General features: G+C 37.4%; 1 protein-coding gene across 12 annotated transcripts in view; it reads right to left on the bottom strand.

Moving 5' to 3' along the window:
* Positions 1 to 38: 38 nt before the first annotated feature.
* The window catches only part of trio (trio Rho guanine nucleotide exchange factor), a 103,671-nt gene continuing 78,979 nt past the window's right edge, over positions 39 to 24,730 (bottom strand). For 3 of the 12 annotated variants that reach the window (XM_089696685.1, XM_089696693.1, XM_089696760.1), the window contains 16 exons: positions 23,261 to 23,381; positions 22,683 to 22,820; positions 19,724 to 19,786; positions 19,490 to 19,573; positions 17,943 to 18,140; positions 17,701 to 17,798; positions 17,119 to 17,311; positions 15,644 to 15,841; positions 14,320 to 14,502; positions 11,954 to 12,186; positions 7,463 to 7,670; positions 5,491 to 6,246; positions 5,035 to 5,313; positions 4,456 to 4,689; positions 2,160 to 2,351; positions 39 to 2,035 (listed from right to left, as the gene is read on the bottom strand). In XM_089696685.1, the coding sequence (XP_089552811.1) occupies positions 1,925 to 2,035; positions 2,160 to 2,351; positions 4,456 to 4,689; positions 5,035 to 5,313; positions 5,491 to 6,246; positions 7,463 to 7,670; positions 11,954 to 12,186; positions 14,320 to 14,502; positions 15,644 to 15,841; positions 17,119 to 17,311; positions 17,701 to 17,798; positions 17,943 to 18,140; positions 19,490 to 19,573; positions 19,724 to 19,786; positions 22,683 to 22,820; positions 23,261 to 23,381 (3,289 nt within the window). In that variant the 3' untranslated portion in view covers positions 39 to 1,924. Of the gene's footprint in view, positions 2,036 to 2,159; positions 2,352 to 4,455; positions 4,690 to 5,034; positions 5,314 to 5,490; positions 6,247 to 6,267; positions 6,491 to 7,462; positions 7,671 to 11,953; positions 12,187 to 14,319; positions 14,503 to 15,643; positions 15,842 to 17,118; positions 17,312 to 17,700; positions 17,799 to 17,942; positions 18,141 to 19,489; positions 19,574 to 19,723; positions 19,787 to 22,682; positions 22,821 to 23,260; positions 23,382 to 24,730 lie in introns of those variants that run through there. The other 9 variants (XM_089696737.1, XM_089696744.1, XM_089696710.1 and 6 more) reach the window with 8 other exon arrangements.

The raw sequence follows: 24,730 nt of genomic DNA, 5'->3' as shown, positions 1-24,730 counted from the left end.
AATCATATTTTAAGGGGTATGGTAAAAATAAAACAAGATTTTCATAAAATTATATATTGAATTTTATTATACCATAATTCATATAGATACATAAGTACTACAACGAGTCGTTATGCTAGGTACACTGATAGAATGCGATGATCGTCATGTGGGAATACGGCGCCACGACGCGACTTGTGTGCGGAATTCTTACCACTATAGCTATATAGGCGCAGTATAATAATCGTTATAACACAGACGTAATTAAAACTAAAAGGGTGTAAAGACCCATTTTATGAGTGTTCCTTTATACCACTCCAACCTTTGAGCTTGTATAAAACCAGATTTCAGGTATTTTATACGCCATCATTTTTGCTGTTTCTTTAACATGGCCGTTATTTTGAGATGAACTACGGTTCTATATTATATATAGAGTATCGCGATAAGGCATTTTGAAACGTACTGACAAAGTAAATATCATAAATTGAAGATTTAACACAATAAATATGGTGTAGAAGCCAGTTTTATAACAGTGCTAAAGGTAATAATTACTTCAGAGGTCTAATTATAATCTATAACCTTTATATCGTATACACGAAGTAATTAAACTATCGATTAACTTTAAAGCATATCTTTATTCTCCGGGATTTTCATGAGTTTCGGTTCAAGCTTTGATTATTATTAAGACAGTACAGAAAAAATTCATGCAATTGAGAAAAATGGATTGAAATGAATATCACTACAAAATCTTTCCTTACAGTAGCAAAGTCATTACAATATTTTACTCATATTTGTCACAATAAATACATTTTCTTAAAATTGAATTCATTTTAATTCATTATAATGATCACAATGTGAATAAAATAAGCGTACCATATTTTTGTTCATGTTTTCAATCTACAAAACGAACATGTAACAATAAAATTTCTAAATCGGATTTCTGAATTCTTATTTAAAATTAATTGGAACTACATTTACGAACAATAATATAATATGTCAAAAGCGGAATAGGCTTAGAAAATAATATTTCCCCGTAAGATAAAATTAAATTGTAATAAAATACATTTACATAATTAATATTCATTTGACTAAAGACTAAAAATCAGCGTGACACAATTATAATACTGAAATCGAAAAAATCATCGCAACAATTCATCGAGTGTACTGACCACTATTGTCTTATCAGTAATATGTCACCAATACAAAGTGATCCATTTTAAATTTCATTTAGGATAAATTTTGCAATTTGGTCAAAAACTAAAATAATAACTATAATATTATAATCGCTAAAACTTAGTGCTATATGTATACAATTAAAAGTATTTAGTACATAGGTAAAAATTAGGAATAAGCATGAAATATTAATTAGCAAAAATCACAGACACTTTCCTTAATACGGCCAGTTTTACGTAATGTTACCTTAATTTACTGTCTAAGTTAGGCCATCGGAATACATAAAATCTGTGAAGATTTCAGTCGAGACTACATGTCTGCTCGCGGCGTGCCACTGGTCCATTATAATCTACACTCGGTAAAAAGCGATTTTATTTGGCATAATACAATATAATAGACTAAATAAACCGTGAAAATACATCGCAGGGATTTCGCTAATACAACGAAACTGAGAGGTGGGCACAAATGACTATTCGATACACCTAGAGACGAACCTTCGAAGCGGCTCGTCGCGGCGGCCGGGCGTCGCCCTGAGCGAACGTCTGCGCGTTCATTCAGCTAAGCTCTTTGCAAATTAAGTCTTAGAAATATGTCGTCACAACATTGGGGGCTACGAGAATGCCTTTGCGTTCTGTCGATACAGAGTGGAGGAGAGGCCACGTGTGAGTGAGAGGAGACGGGCTCATCGTGCAGGCGTGCGGGGCGTGCGTCACGGGCTCGGGGGCGCGGGGGCGCCGGGTGCGGGGGCGCCGGGCACGGGGGCGCCGCTCCGTCAGGTGTCGTTGGGCGAGCGCAGCGAGTGCAGCGCGTTGCCGTGCCCCGACGGCCGCCGCCGGTCCAGGAACGTCTTCAGCTGCGTCGCCGACAGACTCGTGTTGGGCGCCTGCAACAATCACACATTTAGGCTTATGTAAAACAGAATTAGAATAACGTGTTTTGTGGTGGTATGAAAAGGTTATATGGCAATGTTAATTTGTATTCGTATGTGGGTGTGCAGTAGCGCGCACCTCATCGAACCACGTGTCGGCGAGCGCGTCGCGCGGCGTGCGGCGGCGCGCGGGCGCGGCGTCCAGCAGCGCGCGGATGAGCAGCTGCGCGCGCTCCTCCACGCCCGCCCAGTGCTCCGGCGGGAAGCAGTAGTCGCACTTTATTATGTTCGCCGTCGTCTCTTCTATCGACTCGTCCAGGAACGGCGACAACTGAAAACAGAGAAGGGCTTTATTAAATTGTCAGGTAAAACATAGTAAAAAAGTGAAGTATGTTATCTTCGAACAAAGGTCCCACTCGGGTACCGGGCACCGGCCTAGTGCGGGCCACGCCATTGCTGTGAGCGGACGCTGTTAGTTTATACAATCATTTAAAATATCTATGTGACAAGTGACAACCCTGCGCCTCGAAAGTTTAGGTAGCGTGTGTTCCGTGTCCGAATAAGGATTAATAGCATGAGTAAAATAAACGCGTTTAAATGTAGTTCAAAAATAATAAGAAAATGGTTGTTGTGCCTCACTCGACATAGATAGGTATAGTGTATCGCGGACATTTTTGTAGATATTTATAAGATCTACAATTAATCAAAACATTTTATAGTTCTATCTTTTATAGTTTATGCAGTGTACGCAAAATAAGTAATTTTTAACTTTTCTGGTTGATTTTTACACATTGTGTCCAAAAAACCCAAATATTTTACGGAACTCTATTTCTCTTTTTTTTTCAAAATAAGATATAGCCTATGTTACTCGTGGATCATGTAGCTTTCGAATGGTGAAGGAACTTTTAAAATCGGTTCAACAAACAAACTAACAAACAAAAAATCAAATCTTTCCTCCTTTATAACATTATTAGTGCAGATGTAGAAAACATATTATTCATTTAAGTGGATAAAAAATTAAATAAAAACAGCAAGGTTTCGATATTAAACTGGTCACGTCTAATCTCAGCTATTAAATATCTTATCTTTTTGATATATTTTGAATATTAACAATAATTGAACATATTATCATTTGGCCATATTTTAAATGTGCATAGTTATTATATTTTTTTTTATCTTATTGGATATTTACAATTTTACAGTAATTAAATGTTTTATCTTCCTTATTTTTATCGTTCCATTGTGATTGTCAAAGTTCAAACCGACGGCCTTTAACTTGACTTATACCCGGCGCGGCGAATGATGATCCCTATGACACTGACAGTTATTCTCAAGAGACAAACTTGTAATGGCGTCACCATTAAATTAGAAACGTATTGGAGGCGTCTAAAAATGGCATTTATTAATTTTTACGTAGCTTTATGCCATAACAATGATATTCTGTTGTAATTATAACAATTCTTAACATTTACGAGAAATTATATCAATCTGACTTTACGTTTACGTCCTACAAAATTTACATCGTTGGCATTTATCGACTAGTGCGGAAAGTATCGATAAACAAATTTCGATAATGGAAACGAGTTCACATTTTTTCCATGCTTAAGCTTTAGTTCATTCACTATTGAATGGAACAGAAGATCGCAGCATAATTAATTAATTAATTACCGTTCGCGTTAATTTACTTACCTATGATAATATAAGTTTTTTAGACAAATTAAATGGGGGCTTCCATTTTCACGATAAAATAATATACACTGTGTTAAACGGGTTAAAAATTACGTGAAAATGATAAGGCGCATTTTTATGTTTTGGAAAACTTTCGTTTTACTTACCTACTTAATCTATGCTAAAAAACTTAAATTAATACAACAACAACATAAAAGACGTTAAAAATTTTAGTTAAAAATTAATTTTATAATATTTGTAAAAACATGTTTACCGACGTGGCTGAATGCAAACCACGCCTTTGCCTATAAAATAGTAAAGTATCGACACGACCCATCATACGAGCAATCACTAAGACGAACTGTCATAGGGATCATCATTCGCCGCGCCGGGTATAGCTTTTGCTATCTTATTACAACAGAAGTGGATTTTACGGTCTTCTTGTCCTATACCCAGACTTCGTCCGAATTATATTTAGATTCATATTATTCTGTTTTAGTGTCTGTTATTAAAAAATACCATTAAAATATATCCAAATTAAAACAATCCCTTTTGCGTAATTTATTGGAAACACCTCAATGAACAGAATCTCATCTCAGTCATGTCGAGTGCGCTCACGCCACCAAGAATACGCTCGCAGAAGGTACATGGGTTCCACGCGGGCCCCGCCACGCGTCCTACGCACAGCAGTTGTGCGTAATGCGGCGGCGTGACATTGAAGGTCCAGTAAGGTACCAGTAAGTACTAGGACTAGTGATTGCACTCACCCCAGTAAGGAACACGTATAGGAACACGCCGGCCGCCCAGGCGTCCCAGGCGGGCGCGGGCGGGCGGCCCAGCACGCACTCGGGCGGCGCGAACTCGAGCTGCGCGGGCGCCGGCGGCAGCACCGTCGCGCCGCGCGTCGCCTCCGCCTCGCCGCCCGTCTCCACCGCCGACCCGAAGTCCACCAGCTTCAGTTGCGCTTGCGTGCCGCCCAGCTCCACTAGGATGTTCTCCGGCTACAACAATAATTCACAATTCTAACAATCATTACACATCAAATTACTGGATTCGTATTACGAATTTCTTAAAAATACAGGTATGTTGATATCTCAAGAACCACGTTGAATGACATTTTGTGATGACACTATTATCTGATACTTGTTCCAAAGGTTATTATTTTTTGCTTATGTGTAATATCCCACAAGTTCTTGCAACATTCGCAAGAAAGGCTTTTGTCTTAACTATTTTATTTACTTTATAGCCAGTTTCACAACTACTAGACGTCTTGTTCTGTGACGATTAAAATGGCGATCACTTTTTGTAAATATGCGGCAAAAAGCTATTAAAACTGATGAACTCACCCTGACATCCAAATGCGCGACGTTGTTCGAGTGCAGCCAGTCAAGCGCGGAGAGCAGCTGCCTCGTGTGCGCGGCCACGGTGCGCTGCGTGTAGGCGTGCGGGTTGGCGGCCGCCCAGTCGAGCAGCGCGCCGCCCGCCACCAGCTCCAGCACGATGGTGTTGGCGCCGGGCCGCGGCACCTCCGCGAACAGCGCCAGCGCGCGCACCACCGCGCCGTGCGCGCCGCGCGACAGGATGCGGTACTCGCGCACCGCGTCCGCACCGCGACCCGCTACCACCTGGGGGTACGTATGTTGTGTAGTGACAATTTACAGTTGTATTTATATCATCCTAATGTATATTGGAATAACAAAATTCTTTAGTTTTTTTAAGCAATGTAACGGCAATTTCAGAAAAATTATTTATGTTAAGGTTTATAATATACATAAGATAATATAAAAATACAGCAGACTAACCTGTTTTAAAGCGACACGTTGTCCTGTGCCGGTATCGCGGGCTGCGAGTACCCGCGCGGTCCGGCCTCTTCCGATCTCTTCTTCGATAGAATATCGTCGAGAGAACTGTTCCCGCTGCCAGCCTCCACCGCCCCCGCAGGCTGCAGGTTCTGATGCGGAACCGGCCGCTCCACTCCGCGCACAAATCAATCGAAAGCTGTATTGGCCGGCGGGTAATTCTTCTAACGCTAAGGTATTCGCCGCAGCCGGAGTCTCTGTGGCACGTCTCCACTCTCCTTCTCCGACGCGACAGTAATCTAGATGAGCCGCCTCCGGCTCGTCCCAATGCACAACTAGGCCACCGCCAGGGTGCGCCCGGACCGCAGGTATGCCGGGCGTGCCCCCGGAGCCCACGGTGAGCCTCGCGGAGGTCTGCACGCCGCCCAGCTCGTTGCCCACGAGGCAGCAGTAGACGCCGGCGTCGGAGGCGCGGCACGCGTGGATGGTGAGCGAGGCGAGCCCGTCGGGCGCGAGCGTGATGGCGAAGCGGCCGCCGTGGCGCAGCGCGCGCGTCTCGGGCGCCGTCTTGCGCCAGGAGGCGGTGGCGCGCGTGGCGTTGGCGCGGCACGACAGCACGGCGGACGCGCCGGGCGCCACCGTCACGTCGACGGCCGGCTCCAGCAGCTCGGGCGGCCGCAGCTCGGTCACGACGCCGTCGCTGGGCTCGCCGCCGCCGCCGCGCCGCAGCTTCAGCCCCCACGCCCGCTTCGACAAGCCCTGCCACACACACACCGATATCATCCCCGCCCGCTGGCCGACTTCAAGCGTTTCATGCAAGCTCACCGTTTTCTCGTATTCCCCGACGTCTCCCGCTCGCTAGATACTTTTTATACTAATGCAATAAATAGATATAGCTTAATTTAACGTTTTGGCGGCATTTAACACTTAACACATTTCGCAGTCGTCTTATCGATCCGCTATCACAGTCTATGTTAAAAATGCATTCCCGTGTATATCATACCTACAACAGAAGAAATAAAGAAAAGCGTTAAAGAACATGCAACAGAGAAGAAGTTATAATATGCTTGCAATTAAGATAAATATTGGCATATAAAAGTTACAGTTTTAAATAAAGCAGATTACGAAATACATAAGAAGCCCAGTTGAAATAATATAATATTTGATGCTAGTTCAAGCGCAATAAATATATTGCTTATATGTATCATTAAACAGGTGCGACCAGTAATACTTGTGATTTTTATTAATAAATATCCCATGTGTATTAGAACAACTTTTCACAATATTTTGTGCATTCATTGACTACATAAATACCCCAATAATTATGATTACAATTACTTAGTGATCTTTTTAAAATATATCCAACTTAACTGTCCCATATGCCTTGTAATTTAATCAATATTTAAGTATCTGATTAGAGTATATAGACTACCGGCCCATGCCAAAAATAAATGAAAATAAATGAGTCATATGAACCACCAGGTGACGTATATGGACGTTATAAGAGCATAAAATAATAAGATTCAGCACTATGTCGTCACCTGTTAGCTGTCCTACTGAGTGCAGGTGAGAATTCAAAAGTGCAGGTAGAGTGAGTACATTTTGGTCATTTATTTTGTACGGCATTTTTAGCATCGATAGAATAATTAAAAATAATAACAAAGCGCGTAGTGCCGTAAAAAATGGTGCGCCACGAAATCGGTAATTTTTTATTTTTGATTTTCTAACAATTTTCATGGAATTTGGTAACTTCACTCTGTACGACATTAGTTTCATACTGTTTAAATACATCTTCTAATCCATACCACCGCAGTTGGACAGCTTACAGGTGACGGCATAGTGCTGAATGTTATTATTTTATGCTCTTATATCGTCCTATATACGTCACCTGGTGGTTCATTTGAGCCAAGCCATATTTTTGGCAAGGGCCTGTAGGGTAGTACAGTGTATGTAACTTGTAATAGTGTGTACTCACGTTGGCGTGCGGCGGCGAGGTGGGACTGGCAGCGGGCGCGGTGGGCGAGCTGGGCGACGCCTTCTTGTGGTCGTCGCGCGCGCTGGTGGGCAGGTTGATGGTGTTGGCCTTGGCGTGCGGCCGCTGCGTGCGCCCCCCCTCGCCCGCCAGCCGCTCGCCCAGCGACGGCGGCACGCTCTCCGTCTTGCGGAGCCCCCACCAACAATCACTAGGGCCGGGAGAGGACGGGTTAACCAAACAAAAACAAAACTGGCCAGCTCGCTCCTCTATGCTCTATGCTCTCGATACGCTATTGTACGTTGCCCGATCGGCTAACGTGTGCACGTTTGTAACTTTTAAAAAACTAATTATAATTATATTATTTAGGTTTGAAGTTATGTTTATTTAAACAAATTCCCTTCGCTCAGTCCAATAAAAAAAACAGTTTGAATAAAAATTATTTCACTCTACGACTCGACTGATAAGAACTGTGATTATATCGAGTAATGCCTTTATATTTTCTGCTCTTGCATTAAAATATGAGCTTGCATAAATATAGGATTTAATTTGCGAGCAATTCTTACTATGGCTTAGCATTTGTATCGTGTGTTAGCTCTAAGCTGGCCCCATAAACAAAAATAAACAAATCAAAACCAACAAAAATTAAAAAAAGCATGCGGGACTAAAAGCATAAAACCATAAGCAATATTTTATTCACATTTATTGGTTAGTCATGTAAAATATTCATTGTTACTATTACAGTGATTTATAGAAGTTAGCGCTAGATATATATACAAATTAAGAATCGATAAAATATATATACAGACTAAGGTCCAAAATTATAGATACCATTAGAGTTACAAGAATTAGTTTTTAGACAAATACAATATAATATCCACTAGTATCGATAGGTCGTGCAATTTATATACTAATAAATACATATAACGAATGTTACAGGATAGAGTAAATAATATTAAGAGGTTATAGAGGACATACAGAGGACGCAGCTTTACTTTTTACATTCCATTCCATTCCATCCAATAACAGTTTCGATTTTATCACATAGCTATATCTTACAAAAGTTACACAACACCATGTCGTCGCAGCAAGTCACAAAACCTTAGCGTATGTCACTACCGACAGCGTCGCGCCGCTGCTCCTAACTTTAATACCTATGACACTGGAAAGTCATTAGCTTACGTGTTTGAATGCCATTTCTCTTATATTTTGTATAAAAACTTTCCTTCACCAGATGGAAGACAACGTTTTAACTCTTAATAAGACCAGATTTACACATTGCTAATGCACACTGTGCTCGAGTTATCTTTGGAAACAAACAATACTGGTACCTAATTCCTTACACAAAAATATATTCTATACATTTAGCTTTACCCAAACTGCATCTCTTCCGTCGAAAGTAGCAACAGCGAAATACTATTGAGTAGGATAAATATACTAGAGTATTTAATATAATATTTAGTTAAATTACATATTATGCGTTTCGTTTGAAAGTTATAGAATAAACAGACTATAGCTAGTTTTGATAGACAAATACATGTTAATAAATACAACCAATTTGTTTGTTAACAGAGCAAATGAAATACTAATCACACGATTGCTTGAAACATAATGAATACGTCAATGTGAAATTCAATATTAATTTCAAAAGAAGATTGTAAAGCAATTTGGCCCCGATCTTGAAAAACAACAGCCTGAATCAATTATTTAAATTCGTTTTTAAATGGACGTTACAAAATTTGATTACGACGCGGGGACAGCAATCGATAAACAAATGCAAATTACTCTATAGTAAATCCCAGTCTTACGCGGCTGGTTTTCGAAGCGTGGTCAATTCTATTATTATAATATTATAGCTAAAGAGAACGATGGTAGTAAGTTGTATATTTCTAACAGCTACATGCGTGTGAACTATCTAAACGCATACTAATGGAATCGAGTATCAATTACGTGCAAGTTACATGTCAACACCACGATCAGCGCATCGTATATCCGTAAACGACTTACATACTAAGTTTATAAATATCATTCGATATGTATATATCAATTACAAACATTAATAATAATTCATTATTTCAAATGCTGCCGTTAATGCTCACTATGGGTAAGTAAAGGTTAGTAAAAGCTAAACAGGGATGCTCATTGCTCACTTAGATGAAGATATTATTTTGAGATAAATTTTCATAAGCTAAAAGCTCTCGATTTAGTCAATGAAAACTATTGTTTTGATAAATTTTACTAAATAATCGCTTTCTATGCGCCCTATTGAATTATATTGTTTAATAGATTATAATATTGTATATTACTGTAAATAAGGTAAATTAAGCTTTGCTTGAATTATTATTGATATCGCTCTGAAGATTACTACATTTAACGGAGTGAAGTATCGTTAATTTTCTCCTTAGGGGAATCAAAACTATTTAGATGGCTTTATTGATTTGCATATTGCTCTCATAAAGCTAAATTAGACATGTAATATAATAATATCTATTTAAAGTGAAGATTAACAGCATTGAGATCGAAACTAGTAATGAGCGCACTGACACAGTCCATCGTAATTCAAACCGCGGAACACAATCGTATATCACATAACATCACACAAAACTTATAAACTAATACCGTCGTAACAATCACTTTATTTGGACCAGAATAACAATTACAATATAATATGCAATATCGGAGAGCGTATGAATGTTTCCTAGCAATCAGCTAAAATGATGATATCGATGTCGGCCACTATACGTGGATCGCTTTATCTAAACTATAATACTAGATCAATTCCATATATAGCTCCTACCCCTACGGGTACTAATTGAACAAAATTATTATATTTGATAACATAATGGCAGTATTCTATTGCGATTCCGTTTCAAGGTTCGTTCAGGAACGTCTAGATGGGCTCACGCTCCTTACATTTTCGGGCTATAAAAAATATAATAATAGCTAATTAATCGATATCCATTTTATTATCAGTAAAAAAGCATAATTTTCATATTGAAAGAAAAATAATTTAATGAAAGTGCTAATTCAGAATGGATTTCTGGTACTTTGTAAATGGAATAATTACAAATGCATAAATTATAATGCTGTGAATATGACTTAAATATTTAGTCATTTTTACACTATCTACTTATATCATGCATCCTCAAAGTTTTATATTACATCAAGTTAAATGCATGCAAAATTACAATAATTGTATAAAATATATTATTGAACATTCACATAAGGTATGTATCTATTATATTATATAAGGAAGTATAAGGATTTATAAATATTTCTCCTCTTACGAGTGCTGTCATTGCAGAAGGATTTTTAATAAAAACGAAATTATGTCAATAAAATTTGGTCAGGGTAAAATAAAAACATTCAATGTAACATTGAATTCATGCTTGTATAATTTTGGTATTTATTTTCGTTGAAACATTATATAAAATACAAAAACCGCTAAAATATTTATAATATATGTTCAAGAGTCATAAAATGTTGAATAATAAAATGATGGTTATGAGTTATGACCATTATAAAATTAAAGATACATACTAAAATATTTGGATTACATGCACATTCCTTCACAGTTAAAACAAAGCTTTATAAAATATATAAAGTACGTAAGTGGTAATAAATATAACCATGCATTTTAGAATAACACTGTTAGAGGAAATGGTGATTAAAATTACAAAATGAACTTAATACTATGCATACACTTATACATATGAAATACAAATAGAAACTTAATCTACGTTCGACGGTGACTAGAGGCGTACTACTTAAACCTTATTATAATTTTAATACATGCTAAAACTTTGTGCCTTATCCGACGTTTCCTTATTATCGATATTTAAAAATACATTTTATTTAAAATAATATACATCAAATCGATAGTTATTTTCCAAATTGCCTAAGCAAAAATTCAGTCTAAAAGTGAAGACAAATATAAAGCTTAAATGTTAGAAAATTTTAAAGGTTGTATAAAGAGATTAGTTTGAAAGAAAGAACAGAGTTTAGAAGAGGTGACAAAAGAAACGGAAATTTAAGTATTATTAATAGTTAAGAGTTGCTATAAATACAGCATACGACCTTTAAAATTAAACAAGTTAGAACCACAGGAAACGAATAATAAATCAACGATCCAAATTCATCAACAAATGAAAAGCGGAATGCCATATCAACGTGTTTCCGCGCCACTACAGTGAAAGCTACACTAGTTAGTTAGATAGTAATACATCGCGCCAATCATCTAGTCTAGCTGAAGTGTTTGCACCGTGTTTTGTGCATATAGTTTCTCCTATTCTAATCCGAGTAAAAATTTTAGTAAAACGTGTTTTATACAGACGACTTTGTACCAAATACAAATTCATTCGGTATCAAATAAGTACAAGTATGATTTACCGTCGTTCGCTAGAAACTCGCTCAGACTAGTCGAGTGGCGCGTTGCACGGCCCTACGAAGGCGAGGAGTGGGGGAGTGGGGGGTATAGGTTAAGCGCGCACTTACGCGGCGGGCTGCGTGGCGGGCTCGTCGTTCATGAACGCGCTCGGGTTCTCGAGGCGGAAGCCGAAGATGAGCTGCGACTCGAGGATGCTGGAGAGCGTCGAGATCCAGTGGTGGCGGCGGGCCTCGGGCGCGCGGCACACGAACGAGCGCGGCCGATCCTTGCCGCTCACCGAGTGCACCACGAACGCGCCGCTGCCCTCCTCGTGCTCCAGCCGCATCTTGTTCACCTGCAACTGTGCCTCTTGCTTACTACGCCGTCTTGCTGTCGGCCTAACCGTCTGACCCGACAAGCTTATATCTAATACACTATAGATTTCGGTATGAACATTAACTTGGAACAAGAAAATATGACCTTGAATGACGCCTGTATATTTTTTTATCCCTTTCACACCTAACTTGCCAAGTTCAAGGTCATATTTTCTTTTTACAAGTTAATGTTCATACTGAAATCTCCAGTGTATTAGATATAAGCTTCTTGGTCTGACCACATGTCGACCAAAGACACGATACATACTGACGCAACATTTCTCATATTACAAGAGAACGTCGCCGATTCTCCTCGGTTGAAATAATCTTCCAAATCGGTGATAGTTTTTGAAAAATTAATATTCATAAAACATTATAAAAATTTGCATAATTAATAAAAATAAATCGTTGCAAGGGTATGTTAGAGTACTTTTAGTTTTAAAAGCAAATGAGTTTATGGCAAAAATTTCATTGCTAATTTCTGAACGTGTTTCGTGTTTGAATTTTTTTTTTCATCACCACTAGGCAAAGGATGCGTGTTCTAATCCCAACTCATGATCGAATTTTTCTCTGTTCTATAATATTTATTTAATTCAATGCTAAACAAAATTTAGAGCTTTACGCGTTTACTCATAAAGTTCAGTATCATTGTGATGTATGGTAAAACACTGAAATTGAAGTTTTGTGAAAAATTATGATAAAGTACTTCAATAATGTTTTTTATTTAAACATAACATTTCGTAACGAACACATGTAGAAGAACGAACAAATGTAAGAATATCAAACATAAAAAAAAAATTATAACAAGCTGTGATCGAAATCAATTTGCCTGCAATCGTAGTAAAATCACTTTATTCAGTGTTTAGGTCATAGCACCGATAAATACCAAGGACTGAACATTACTCATCGTTTTACTAAGTTGAATACAGAAACTACTATAAACTATTCAATTAATATAAACAAATAGCATATAACGATGATATGCTATGATCGTTAATATTTTGATGCATTATATATTCTCCTGTTACGTATAGTAAATAATAATATACTTGGTTAATATTTTCCTTCAACATATTTTAACGTTATAATTCTATCCATATACATACGAACTAGATTCTACACATTAGTATGTAATAGCCATTTTCAAACGTTATCGGGGAAATAATCAGAAAGTGACAAGTTTTATAAATGCCAGTCAGCACATAAATGGCCAAACACCATTTGCTCTTACGTGAAATCGGTGAAACTAAACGCAGAAACGCGTTTCTTATATATTTTCTGAGTACTGGGTGATATATTATATACTTTAACGTTATTTATCTACACATTGACATTTCTTATGATTTTAAATCAGTAGGTAAGTCGTAAGTTGTGGCTATTCTGAGTTGATTGTATGACCAGCAAATAGACATAAAAGATAAAGTTTACAACTTGCTCACATTAAAAAGAAACGTTAAAAGTAAAACTTTTAATTTTGCATATTTTTATAATAACTAGCTTACCAGCCGCGGCTCCGCACGCGTAATCAAAGGAAATTCCCATGAGAGAATTTCACTGCGGTAAATAGTTACCTATGGGCTCTCTCTAGCCTCCTTATTATCTCTAGTCACAAAAAATATATTATGTATCTCTCTATTGCGAAGTGAAACAAACAAACACAATCTCACATTTATAATAATAAATTAATGAAGGGTGGTAATCATACCTACGTAAGCGTACTTAAAAGCAATCAAAAACGAACTAGACTCTCCCATCACCCGTACGGTTTAAGGTACTTAGTACCTACGTAAGCGCACTTTTAACCAATCAAAAAACGTAGCTCAATCATACTGTCCTACCATCCTACTAATACTAATATTATAAATTCGAAAGTTTGGTAGGATGGATTTGTGTGTGTGTATGTTTTTTACTCTTTCACGCAAACACTACTGAACCGATTACAATGAAATTTGGCACATATATTGAGGGTAACTTGGATTAACACATAGTATAGTTTCTATCCCGGAAATCCCACGGGAACGGGAACTATGCGGGTTTTTTCTTTGAAAACGCGAAAAGCTAGTCTTATTTAAATTTAGAACACGTCTCTCTCTCACACACACACACACACGGCTAATCACCTGCACGTGCGCCTTATAGTGATAGGTGGGGCTGGTGAACTGCGTGCGCTTGCCGACCGGCTCGGTGAATATCATGCACTGCTGGAAGAGGAACACGTGCAGCTCCTTGCCCTTGTCGCTCGAGCCCTCCGACACGATCAGCGGCTCCTGGAACAGCAGCTTGCCCTGCGCCGCTATGTTGCCCTGCGGAACGGTGCCACTAGTAGATCTGCTTAGTGTTACACATAGGTACATAAAGGTACCTCCCGTGTACAATAAGGAAAGGGGATATTCTTTTCTAGAGATCTTTTAAATTAGAAAACCAAAGAAAACCAAGAAAATGGGGCGGCTCCTTTTATTTTCGAAATAAAACATTATATGTATGTTGTATAAAGTTGATGTTCAACAATAACGTCATCCCGTTTTAAATCGGATCATAAGTATTGAAATACATGATTTGCATAATAAATTATTATAGAAAGATTCGCTATGCATTGAAAATATCGCAAGCCAAAAGAACTTATTACTAAAATATGAATAAATCGCAAGCTTTAAGAACAAACTTTAAGCAACTTTGAGAAAAAAGTTGACGTGTCACTTAAAGTGCAGTTCAAAAAGAGTACAAATTAAACACTCAACAGAAAAGTTAAAATAAAATAGGAATTCGCTGCAGCAATTTCAAGTCAAATTTAAAACACAAGACAAACATAAAAAATAACTAAAGCAACTCGGACTCTGGTTCCCTAATTATTAATTTATATTGTTGATAAACTTATTCATTAATTATTATGTCAAAGCGTAGCTGATAAATTTAATTTGACATTTTGTAAATGTGAAGTGCATCGGAATAATTATAGTCAAATTGATAGCGGATATCTATTAGTGCTAATATTAACTGTATCTATCCAATCAAAATCATTTGATTAAGCTCATTATGATATTCCACTCTAGAGCATTCGCTGCACAATAACATACAACAGTTAATCACAGTTGCGGTAGCGTCAAATTCAATAACAATTCGCAAACAACAATGTTATATCTACAAATGTGGCGCACAAAAGGAAAATTATGTTCCGAAATACGTCATAATAACCCCGTATGTAGACCGCGAGCATACACTATCATTAAAGTGACGGCATCGAACATAACTCCATTACCACGATACAGTGCTTTAATGAAGCAACTATAATAATGGGGAGAAACGTTTTCCGGGCTCTCGTGGAAAATTGCAGTCGAGAATTACCACCTCGGAGAATTACAAGCTCGAGCGGCTTACCTTTGTGAAATCTATTTTGTGGCGGTTGTTTGAGCGCCAATTTGCTTTGAATGATTTAAGAATGCTTACCGTGAAGCCTTGCAGGCGGCCCACGTCCATCATGTCGTTGGCGTTCTTGGGTATGATGGAGGTGCACTGCACGGCGTCACGCAGCGAGTCGATCACGTTGGGCGGCTCGTTGGCCATCTCCGAGTAGCTGAGGATCTTCTTCACCAGCAGGTGGTACTTCTGTATGCGCTGGATCGGCTTGATCAGCAGATCGCCGAGCTGAAACGCGTCCGAGTTCCATTTTATGTACTCACATTGATTAACTAACACCAAAACGATGCTATAAGCATCGCATTCGATCGAACTGTTCCAGCGAAATATTTAAAAAAAGTGAAAATAATATAATATTATTTGCTACTGTCTATAATTCAATACTACGAATAAAGTTCAATTTGTAAACCTGTAATTTTAAAAATAACAACGTTGCGCCAGACTAAATTTAAAACGGAAAATGTAGATGCAATATTTTATTGCCGTCAGATATTCAGTAGATTTCAAAAGGCGCATCCTACAAGTATCGGCAATTTTCTCACTCGACATCACGGAGTCGAGTAAATAAAATATCATTCATACGGAAATACACTTTTATTTATTTAGTTGTGAACGACGGGTTTATTATTGGCCATATTGTTTGTGTACAATATGAACAATAATAAACCTATTTGCTGTGCGAACAACTTTATTGCGAAAGTTTGTCATTGCAATAGAATATAAGATCAACTTTTTTATAAAAAATGAAGTCTCGAAATGTATGATTATTTTTTTTTATATAATCTATTTGTTGGTACATATTATGTAGGGAGATAATTAATTTAGTCTCCCTCAAGGATTTCCAGTACCACCGGATATAATATTATAGTATAATTCATATTATTTTTATGAAGTATGAAATGTAGAAGTTTAGTTTTAAATCCGTAATTTCCATTTTTAACCAGTTTCAGAGATATCAAAAAATACTATTATCACCGACGCGTTAATAACCGGGTAGATACTTTCACAAAAAAAGTCCATCGTACAAGGCCATTAAGAATAAACAATTCGGATTTGTTGTGCAACTCATCATAAATATTAATTGAAGCGCGCGAAAGCGTCTGTTCTGCGCCATACACGGCGTGTTGTCAGATTCATCAGTCGACTAGTCAACCGTGGGGTTATATTATACACGTTAACCGTTCACGCTTTAACTTGATGCAAATTGAGCTCGCACGCGTAAATCAAATTCATATTAATCTTCGCGCTTCTATATCAAATTAAGTGCCGGTGCGGGGTAGCTTTTCAAACGAGACAATGTATTATTCCAATAAATTAAATGTTCAAATAAGCCTACCTAATGTATTTTAAATAATAGCACAGATAGTAGTAGTTTATCCCTGAAGATTTTCTGATGAAACGCTAACAATTTCATGTGGGTATACAGTAAAACAAAGTATACGTACGCAAAATGAAACAGTGTGGTCAAGTAATTAGGCATGCCGGCGATACCGCAATACACGTACCTGCAATTTGTGTCCCAGTTTGTGCCTAAGGTCCTGGAAGTAATGTTCGTGTTCCGACACGATGTACTCAGACACCGGCTTGTTGCGGCAATAAGCTTCATACAGGAACATCTTCTTCTCCAGAAACCGGCGGAACAGCGGCCCCAACAACTCCGGGGACTCGATACATCCCTCCAGCTCACGGAGGAACTTACTGCACATATTATTACTTCGTCACATACGATCCCGTTTAAACCACATCATTCGCCAGCGAACGCCAATAATAAAAAATAGCACAAAAAATAAAATAAAACAATCGCACGGCGTTTAAGCACGCGAGCAATTAATATGGTATCGCAGGTGACATAAGTGCGTCTATATATCAGCGAACGTGCTCGTTAAACTACGTAACGTAAACTTGTATCAATAATGAGATCGTCGACGTCTCTATGGCCACCGGTTGCCAGGTTATCTTCCACAACGTTTATTATGTATAAGTACCTCGAAATAACATCGAATTCCGATGAAATATCGTTATATAATAGTTTATATATAATAGTTTTGCACTTATGACTATTTAGCAAATAGTTGCCAGCTACTTACTCGCGATGCCATTCGTAAATAGCCTCGATATTGCCAAAGATCATGCGTAACCGACGGTCGCGGAGACCTTCTGGGATGGGTGGGTCAGCGTTGGGATCCTGTACAAAAGTTGTGATCAGAGATAATATCTTCAAATACTAGTAGCGTTCAAAATTCATAGTTTATGATAATTTTTACAAATAAAAAAAAATAGCTAAATAAACACATACATTTCACAAACCCTCCAATAGAATAATACGTACCATCATGTGCTTCATATATCCCTCGCAGACGTGTCTGAGATCGGAGACGTAAACCTCTTCGGTTTCGTACAGCTCTCGAAGAACGTATTCCCGCTTCTTCAGAGTGCTCTCGCTGCTCTCGCCGCCCGGCGTTGCGGAACTCGGCTCTTCATCGCCTTCCGAGCGGCCTGAAGTGGTAGCCGCACCACCGTGCTGTTCCTATTTATACATACAAATATTTCACCAACGCTCTCAAGTCACCGTGTCGATATAACTGCCAAGTATATACGTTCAAATATCTAATTCACACACATTATTACTTTCCGTGGCAGGCAGGGACGCATACGAACACAGAAAGCGGGTACGATTTAATATTTTATACCAAGCTTTTTCACACAAAGGCGCACCGTTAAGCCGTAAAATTATGAGGCAAGGTAATGTTTATTGTTTTTATTCTGGTAAATGAAGTTTTAGGCTCACTCTCGGGAAATTAAGCCCGATGCTACCGAACCAGTTGCGACATTAACAATTAAACTGGATCTTTGTGAGTTTTTTAATCACGATAAAAAATGTAAATTCTGTATTTATGTTATCGCCAAATATACAGAGTATTTAAATTAAAGTTAATAAATGTGACGAGTATTTGTTTTTAGTTCCATACGGTGATAACATTTTTTGAAAAAAAAAAAATAAGTACCTAATATTTATTTAACATATTTTACCAGTTTTGCGTTATTTCAAACTATTACGATTTAAACTAGCAATATTATGAATATGTAATAATAAATAATGCATGCCTAAGTAGAGAAGCACATAAAGCGAGCTGTTCAAGCGAAGCGACACAGACGTCTAAAAATATTGAATATATAATATTAAATAAAATAATAATAATTAATATAATATTAACATATTTAATATTTAATATTAAATCGGCTTACATTTTTCGTATAATGCATATAACATTATACATAAATGCATCAAATGTGCAAAGCAAATAGCACAAACATGTATTAACTGAACACATTGCAATCACAAGCTGATGAGACATTTATTATTCCGACGATGAGAGCCCAAATAATACACGCCGAACGTAATAACAGGCTCAACAAAGGTTTGCGCCAAATTCAATTTTAAAACCACAAAGTCATCTATGAAACACACACTTGCTAGACTCATTTTCACTCTTTGTTCGCTCATCTAGAATGAATATATCCACTCATATCTTTTATACCTCGTTAGATTAATTATTGTTTCTGCACATACATTTTTAAGTCAATTCTCAAATAAGACCGTGCGGACATTCTTTTAATTAAAGAATTCAACCGAGTGCTTTTAGTAATATTAAATTTATGCAGTGAAACGTGAGCGTAGACTTTTAAAAAATGTATGCATTCTCTTTGACAAAGTTTTTGTACTAGAGAATTAACACTGTAAAAATAACACATAAAGAAGCGTCACTGTAAAAACGAATGCAAAATTCACAATATTAATTAGAAGGACGAAAACAAAGAGTGAAAACAAAACAGACAAAAAATCATGCACACTACATGCTTTGATGTGAATCGAACCATTTTTTCCTTGACAATTTGTTCTATCTCGGCGATATCCGCGGGACCACCGTTAGTTTCCAGCGCGTCCATTGCCAACGAGTTCTGAAAATGTCACCAACATCACCCTTAGTGTGAAGCACCTACGCGCACCTCGGTTAGTTACAAGTTAGACACGGAGCTCGAAAGTTAATCATTGGATATGGTATAGAATGTTAAGGATGTGGGGACAGGGTGGATGGATGTGGTACTCACGCGCGTGGTGGGCGCCGCCGCGGCCGCCGCGGGCGTGGGCGGCTGCTGCAGCACCGGCGGGTTCTGCAGGATACACAGCGTTACATTTACCTAGCTCCAAATATGGTGAATCCTAATCATTGTTTCCGATGATTCCTTATTTATATCAGCAATTGTATGATAATTATAAATAAGTGGTATGCAAAGCGTTTTGTCAGATTTTATCAATATAACGAGTACTAGTATCTACTAAAATTTTGAAGTGAAACTTCTTAAGGCTCGTTGAGAGTAAAATTTCAAGGTCACGTGCCATGATGCAATACCGATATATCATAGAGTAAGGCGACAATTTTGGTATCTTTGAATCATGCTAATGAAGTTTCACTTCTGACACCTCTGCTCGGCACATACGCTCTTTTTTTAATTCAGTTTCGCATTTTAGTTTAAAACCAACGACGAATTTTCAAGGTACACATACCATTATCGTATAGCGCACTCGATTGGAATTTTATTGGAAGGAGAGAGCGATGCGTTACGAAGGTCAGGGCTATCGATGAGCGAATTATTTCAAGAAATTGCTTCAATACATATCATTTATTAAATGAATAATTCTGTTTTTATAAACATTTATCATATTTACTACATGGGCTTTAACTTCGTGAATCATAAATAAAAGTTTAAAGCATAAATTTACCGCTTTTGAATTCCAAGTTAATAGCGAAAAAATTAAGAAAATGAAATTCAGTTTGAGACCTAATCAAGATTATCTGTTTGACAATTCCACTCCCTTGTGGTTGCACATATTCATAAATTCACAACTGCATCACATATTCACGTTTTCACGTTAATTCGATAACGTGGGGAAGGCCGACGTGACGTATTCATTTATACATAAAGGGCCAGTGATGTAATAAAGTGAACATGTATCCATTACATGGCGTGTAAAGCTCTTCTTTGGTTATGGCAACGCTCATTAAAATCGCCGGCTTTATCTCGCTTAATTAAGTCTGAAGTCTGAAAGATAATTGCGATAAATATGTGAAAACGGAACTCGGCCAAAAAATTACTTAAGGACGATCGGAGTAGTCTTACTTAATAGTAATGATCAGATACGGACAAAAATTCCCCGTAAATACCTCAGATAAATTATCGTGTTATTTTCATGTAAATTGGTATGAATAAAGAAAGGGCTTGTAAAAATTGTTATGACGTCATCATTGGGAGTTTCATACAAACAACACATGAAACGATACGGAGCGTTCGGTGATTGGCAATCAGTGCAGTCCCCTTCTACCGGACAAATTGAGTTGCGCTCCGCACCGAGGAAATACAAAAGGTGAAAATACCTATTCACATACTGCGTTAACGAACACCCAGAAAAAAAACGAACTTTTTTAAAAGCCCACAGTATTGATATTAAAAACTGAACGAGATATATATCTTTTAGGTTTCTTTATTGAACGTGTAAAAAAATTATGAATTGGATGGAGTTTCGGTATGTTTTTATAGAGTTGTTGCAAATATTCGCTGAAAGCACAGCGAGGCAGAGTTTGTTTATCTACTGGCAGCTGACGGTCATCGACCGCCGCTCCAGAGTATCGTAAGCTCATGGCATTCCTAGAGCGCGGTGATAAGGACGCTATTAATGTTATTAGTTATAATTGTACATTTATTTCTAGTACATTGTAAATTACTTCAACTATCATTTATTAATAGTCCGTTTGATATTGAGACTTTAAGAGCGAGATGAACGCTAAGATTTAAACATCATGGAACATTTAAAATGCTCCGATGCGTAATTTGTTTTTACCACGACGAGTCCCGATCGATTATCCACCCGGTATAGCCTATAATCGATTTAACCGAACAGTGAATGTGTCAACAACAAGTTGTCTTTTTAATTTCATTGTAAAGGGACTGGGATTTTCATTTAAGCTTTATAATAAAAGCACCCCGGGCAAAAAACTTCAAAATGAAAAATTATTTTTTTTAAATGCGTAAGCGTTTATAAAGAAAATAAAACACATGATTTTAATCGTTTCCCCTTTCTGTTAATGGCTTGCACATAACGACTTGACGGCGTCTGTTTGGAAGTCGTTAAGCGATTCTCGGTAACTTAATACAGATTATACTCGTACTCACACAGTGTCACTTTGCTTACGAACCTATTGTATAGTAAGTGTCACATTTACGTGTATTATAACACCCGACTAGATTCAGATATGCATTATTTATGTATTGATTTGGAAACGAAAAACACCCAATCGGTAAAGTGCGACGCCTTAACGGTGTCAGCGAAACCGATATCATAATAACATTTTGACAAATTGAAGAGTTCAAATCTTTAGTGTTCTATCCGTATCGGTGTTTAAAAAAGAAATACGGTGTGTAAATGGGAACAGCCGACACGACATTTTGTATCAACGGCGGAATATTTATAGATTTTTATTTTAGGCACCGGTTATTTTGGGTCTTAATTGATATAGAGAGCCACTTAATTAAAAGGCTTTTAACTAGCTTTATAACTTCACTTTAAGGTTAATTCTGTTCTCTACGTATCTATTAAATGCATAATGACATCATCGTACGCTTGACCCAAAAATTGTCTATCATAGCGATAGATAGCGGTTGTTGTGAATGAAGTTAATTTTAAACATTCGCCGACGCCTTTCAACGATGTTGCTAAGAATTTACGGCATACATTTTACGTATTATGATTTTATGTTTACGCTGCTGTTATTTTGGGTAGATTTTTGTTAGACTCGAAGGACCATTTTTCAATGTTACGCTACGTTATAAGATGTGATGTTTTGCGTTCCTATATCTGTAATATAGCGTTGTACATTGAGGTTCGGTGTTGTTCGGTGTGGTGTAGCGTGGCGTACTATTTTTGTATCGTGGTGTGTAATGTTGTTGTCTGTCGCGTACTATTGTGGTATCGTGATGTGGTGTGTCGCGTCGTGTTGTGTTGTGTTGTTACCTGTAGCGGCTTCATCGGCGGCGGCAGCTCGACGTCGGGCACGTCGTCCTCCCCCTCGTCGAGCGCGGCGGCCACGCTCCCCTCGCCCCCCTCCTCGGCGCGCCCGTTGTCCGTGTACGGCAACTGCACAACCAGATTCTATACCACCGGACGTACGTTACACATATGTGTTCACTTTTTAAATAAACAGTTTTTACACTAAACGTACATTAGCCATCTCGCAATTCAAAAATTCAAAATTATTTATTTGGAACATTTAAAAACATACAACGCAAAAAGTTTATGAACGACTATTAATAATAACGAGAATTGTGTGTAGGTATGTTTTAATTTAGTACTTTTATTGCACAAATTAAAGATTAGAGACATATAATTTGTGTGATTAATAATAATTATTCAGATGGAAAATAAAAATATAAATTTATTGTTAAACGCAATGCTCGAAATATCAATATTTAATGTTTTTATCTTTAGATGTGTATCATGTTTATTGTTATTTTCAATTAAGTCATGCAAAGGTGATAAGTGTATAATAAAAAGGAAGAAAATTTCGCTCAATAAAATAAATTGAGATGTACCTTCAGTTTCTTTTCAGACAACACTTTCTTCAGAGCCGGTTTTTCTGCGGGCGACTTGGCTCCAGCCAGCGCTTTTTCAGCTTTTCCTTGCGACTTGCTCGGACGCGGAATCCACCGCCTCCTGAATAAATTGCCAACTAATGAGTCCAATATTTATAGCGTTGAAAATATTAAGTACCCACAAATTGGATGTTAAATTAATTTATCAAATTAATTATTTGTTAATTACCATTTTACTACTTATTAGTGGTCATTATTTTGTAATTAGGTTGGTTTTACAGGTAATTCTACATAATCGATGTTATTAATATGAATATAATTTATAAAGTAAAACCGCAGCGTTCAATACATGTCGAATCATATTGCATTAGGCAATACACACACTATGTATTCAATACTTTTATATAGTCTGTCTTTAACTTCAAACACCGTGACTCGAGAATTTTATATATTAGAAGATAAATGTTGAATAATGTTAAGTACTTTATCATAAAGCATATCGATACAATAAACCTAACTTTAAGAATAAAAAAATAACAACATTAAAATATTTAATGTCCATTATATAAATAACTGTGCACCAAATTTTTAAGGTAACCTATTAAAAACTCGAATTTCTATTACCCGAATATTAAAACCCCGAAAACGGTTGTTAGAACTTTTAAAAGACAGATGTAATGAATGACAAATTTTTAAAATTCCTTTTTTAATTTCCCAGATGAATCAATTTCCAGATGCACCAAAACCAGATTTTTAAAAAGTATTTTTTTGTTTCCCGTATTTTCATAATACAGATCTCATTATACCAGATTCTCAGAATACTTTTTTTTGTTTCCCATCGTACCATTTTCCAAATAAACTATTGCCAAATTTTCATAATCTTTTTATTTGGTTCCCATATAATCGTATAACAGATAAACTATTGCCAGATTTTCATAATCTTTTTATTAGATTTCCATACAATCGTGATTATACCTTTACTATCGACTGAAAATAAACATGTCAGTAAGTAAATTTATTGTTTTACTTGTCCATTACAGAAAGGTTTAAGTGTCAAATTCGACTCAGTAGGTTAGGTTAGGTTTGAACTGTGACCCCTCACGCACGAGCCGAGCGAGCGAAGCGAGCGTGCCGCGGCAGCGGCCGGCGAGTGCCAGAACCGACTCGCTATTGTTTTACTTGCCCATTACAGAAAGGTTAAAGTGTTAAAATCTATTCAGTAGGTTAGGTTAGGTTCGTGCTGCGACCCCCAGGAAGGATTTCGTTTCGCTGGATATCGTTTTTTTGAATTTCAAAAATCTGGACATTCTTTGTCTGGATATCAATCAACTGTATTTCAAAAATTTGTGTTTTAAAAATCTGGCTTTCGTGCATATGGATAACGGTCATCTGGATTTTGTGCATTTAGATTTCGTATGTCTGGAACGCATTCGTCTGGATTGTAAAACGTCGTACAAATAAAGAAATGGG

The sequence above is a fragment of the Colias philodice genome, chromosome 1 (genome assembly GCF_061535455.1).
Source record: "Colias philodice isolate Cphi_HAF_F1 chromosome 1, ilColPhil1 Martin Lab GWU primary, whole genome shotgun sequence".
Classification (NCBI taxonomy): domain Eukaryota; kingdom Metazoa; phylum Arthropoda; class Insecta; order Lepidoptera; family Pieridae; genus Colias; species Colias philodice.
Note: the sequence above shows the minus strand (reverse complement) of the source record. Positions and strands in the feature narration are given on the sequence as shown.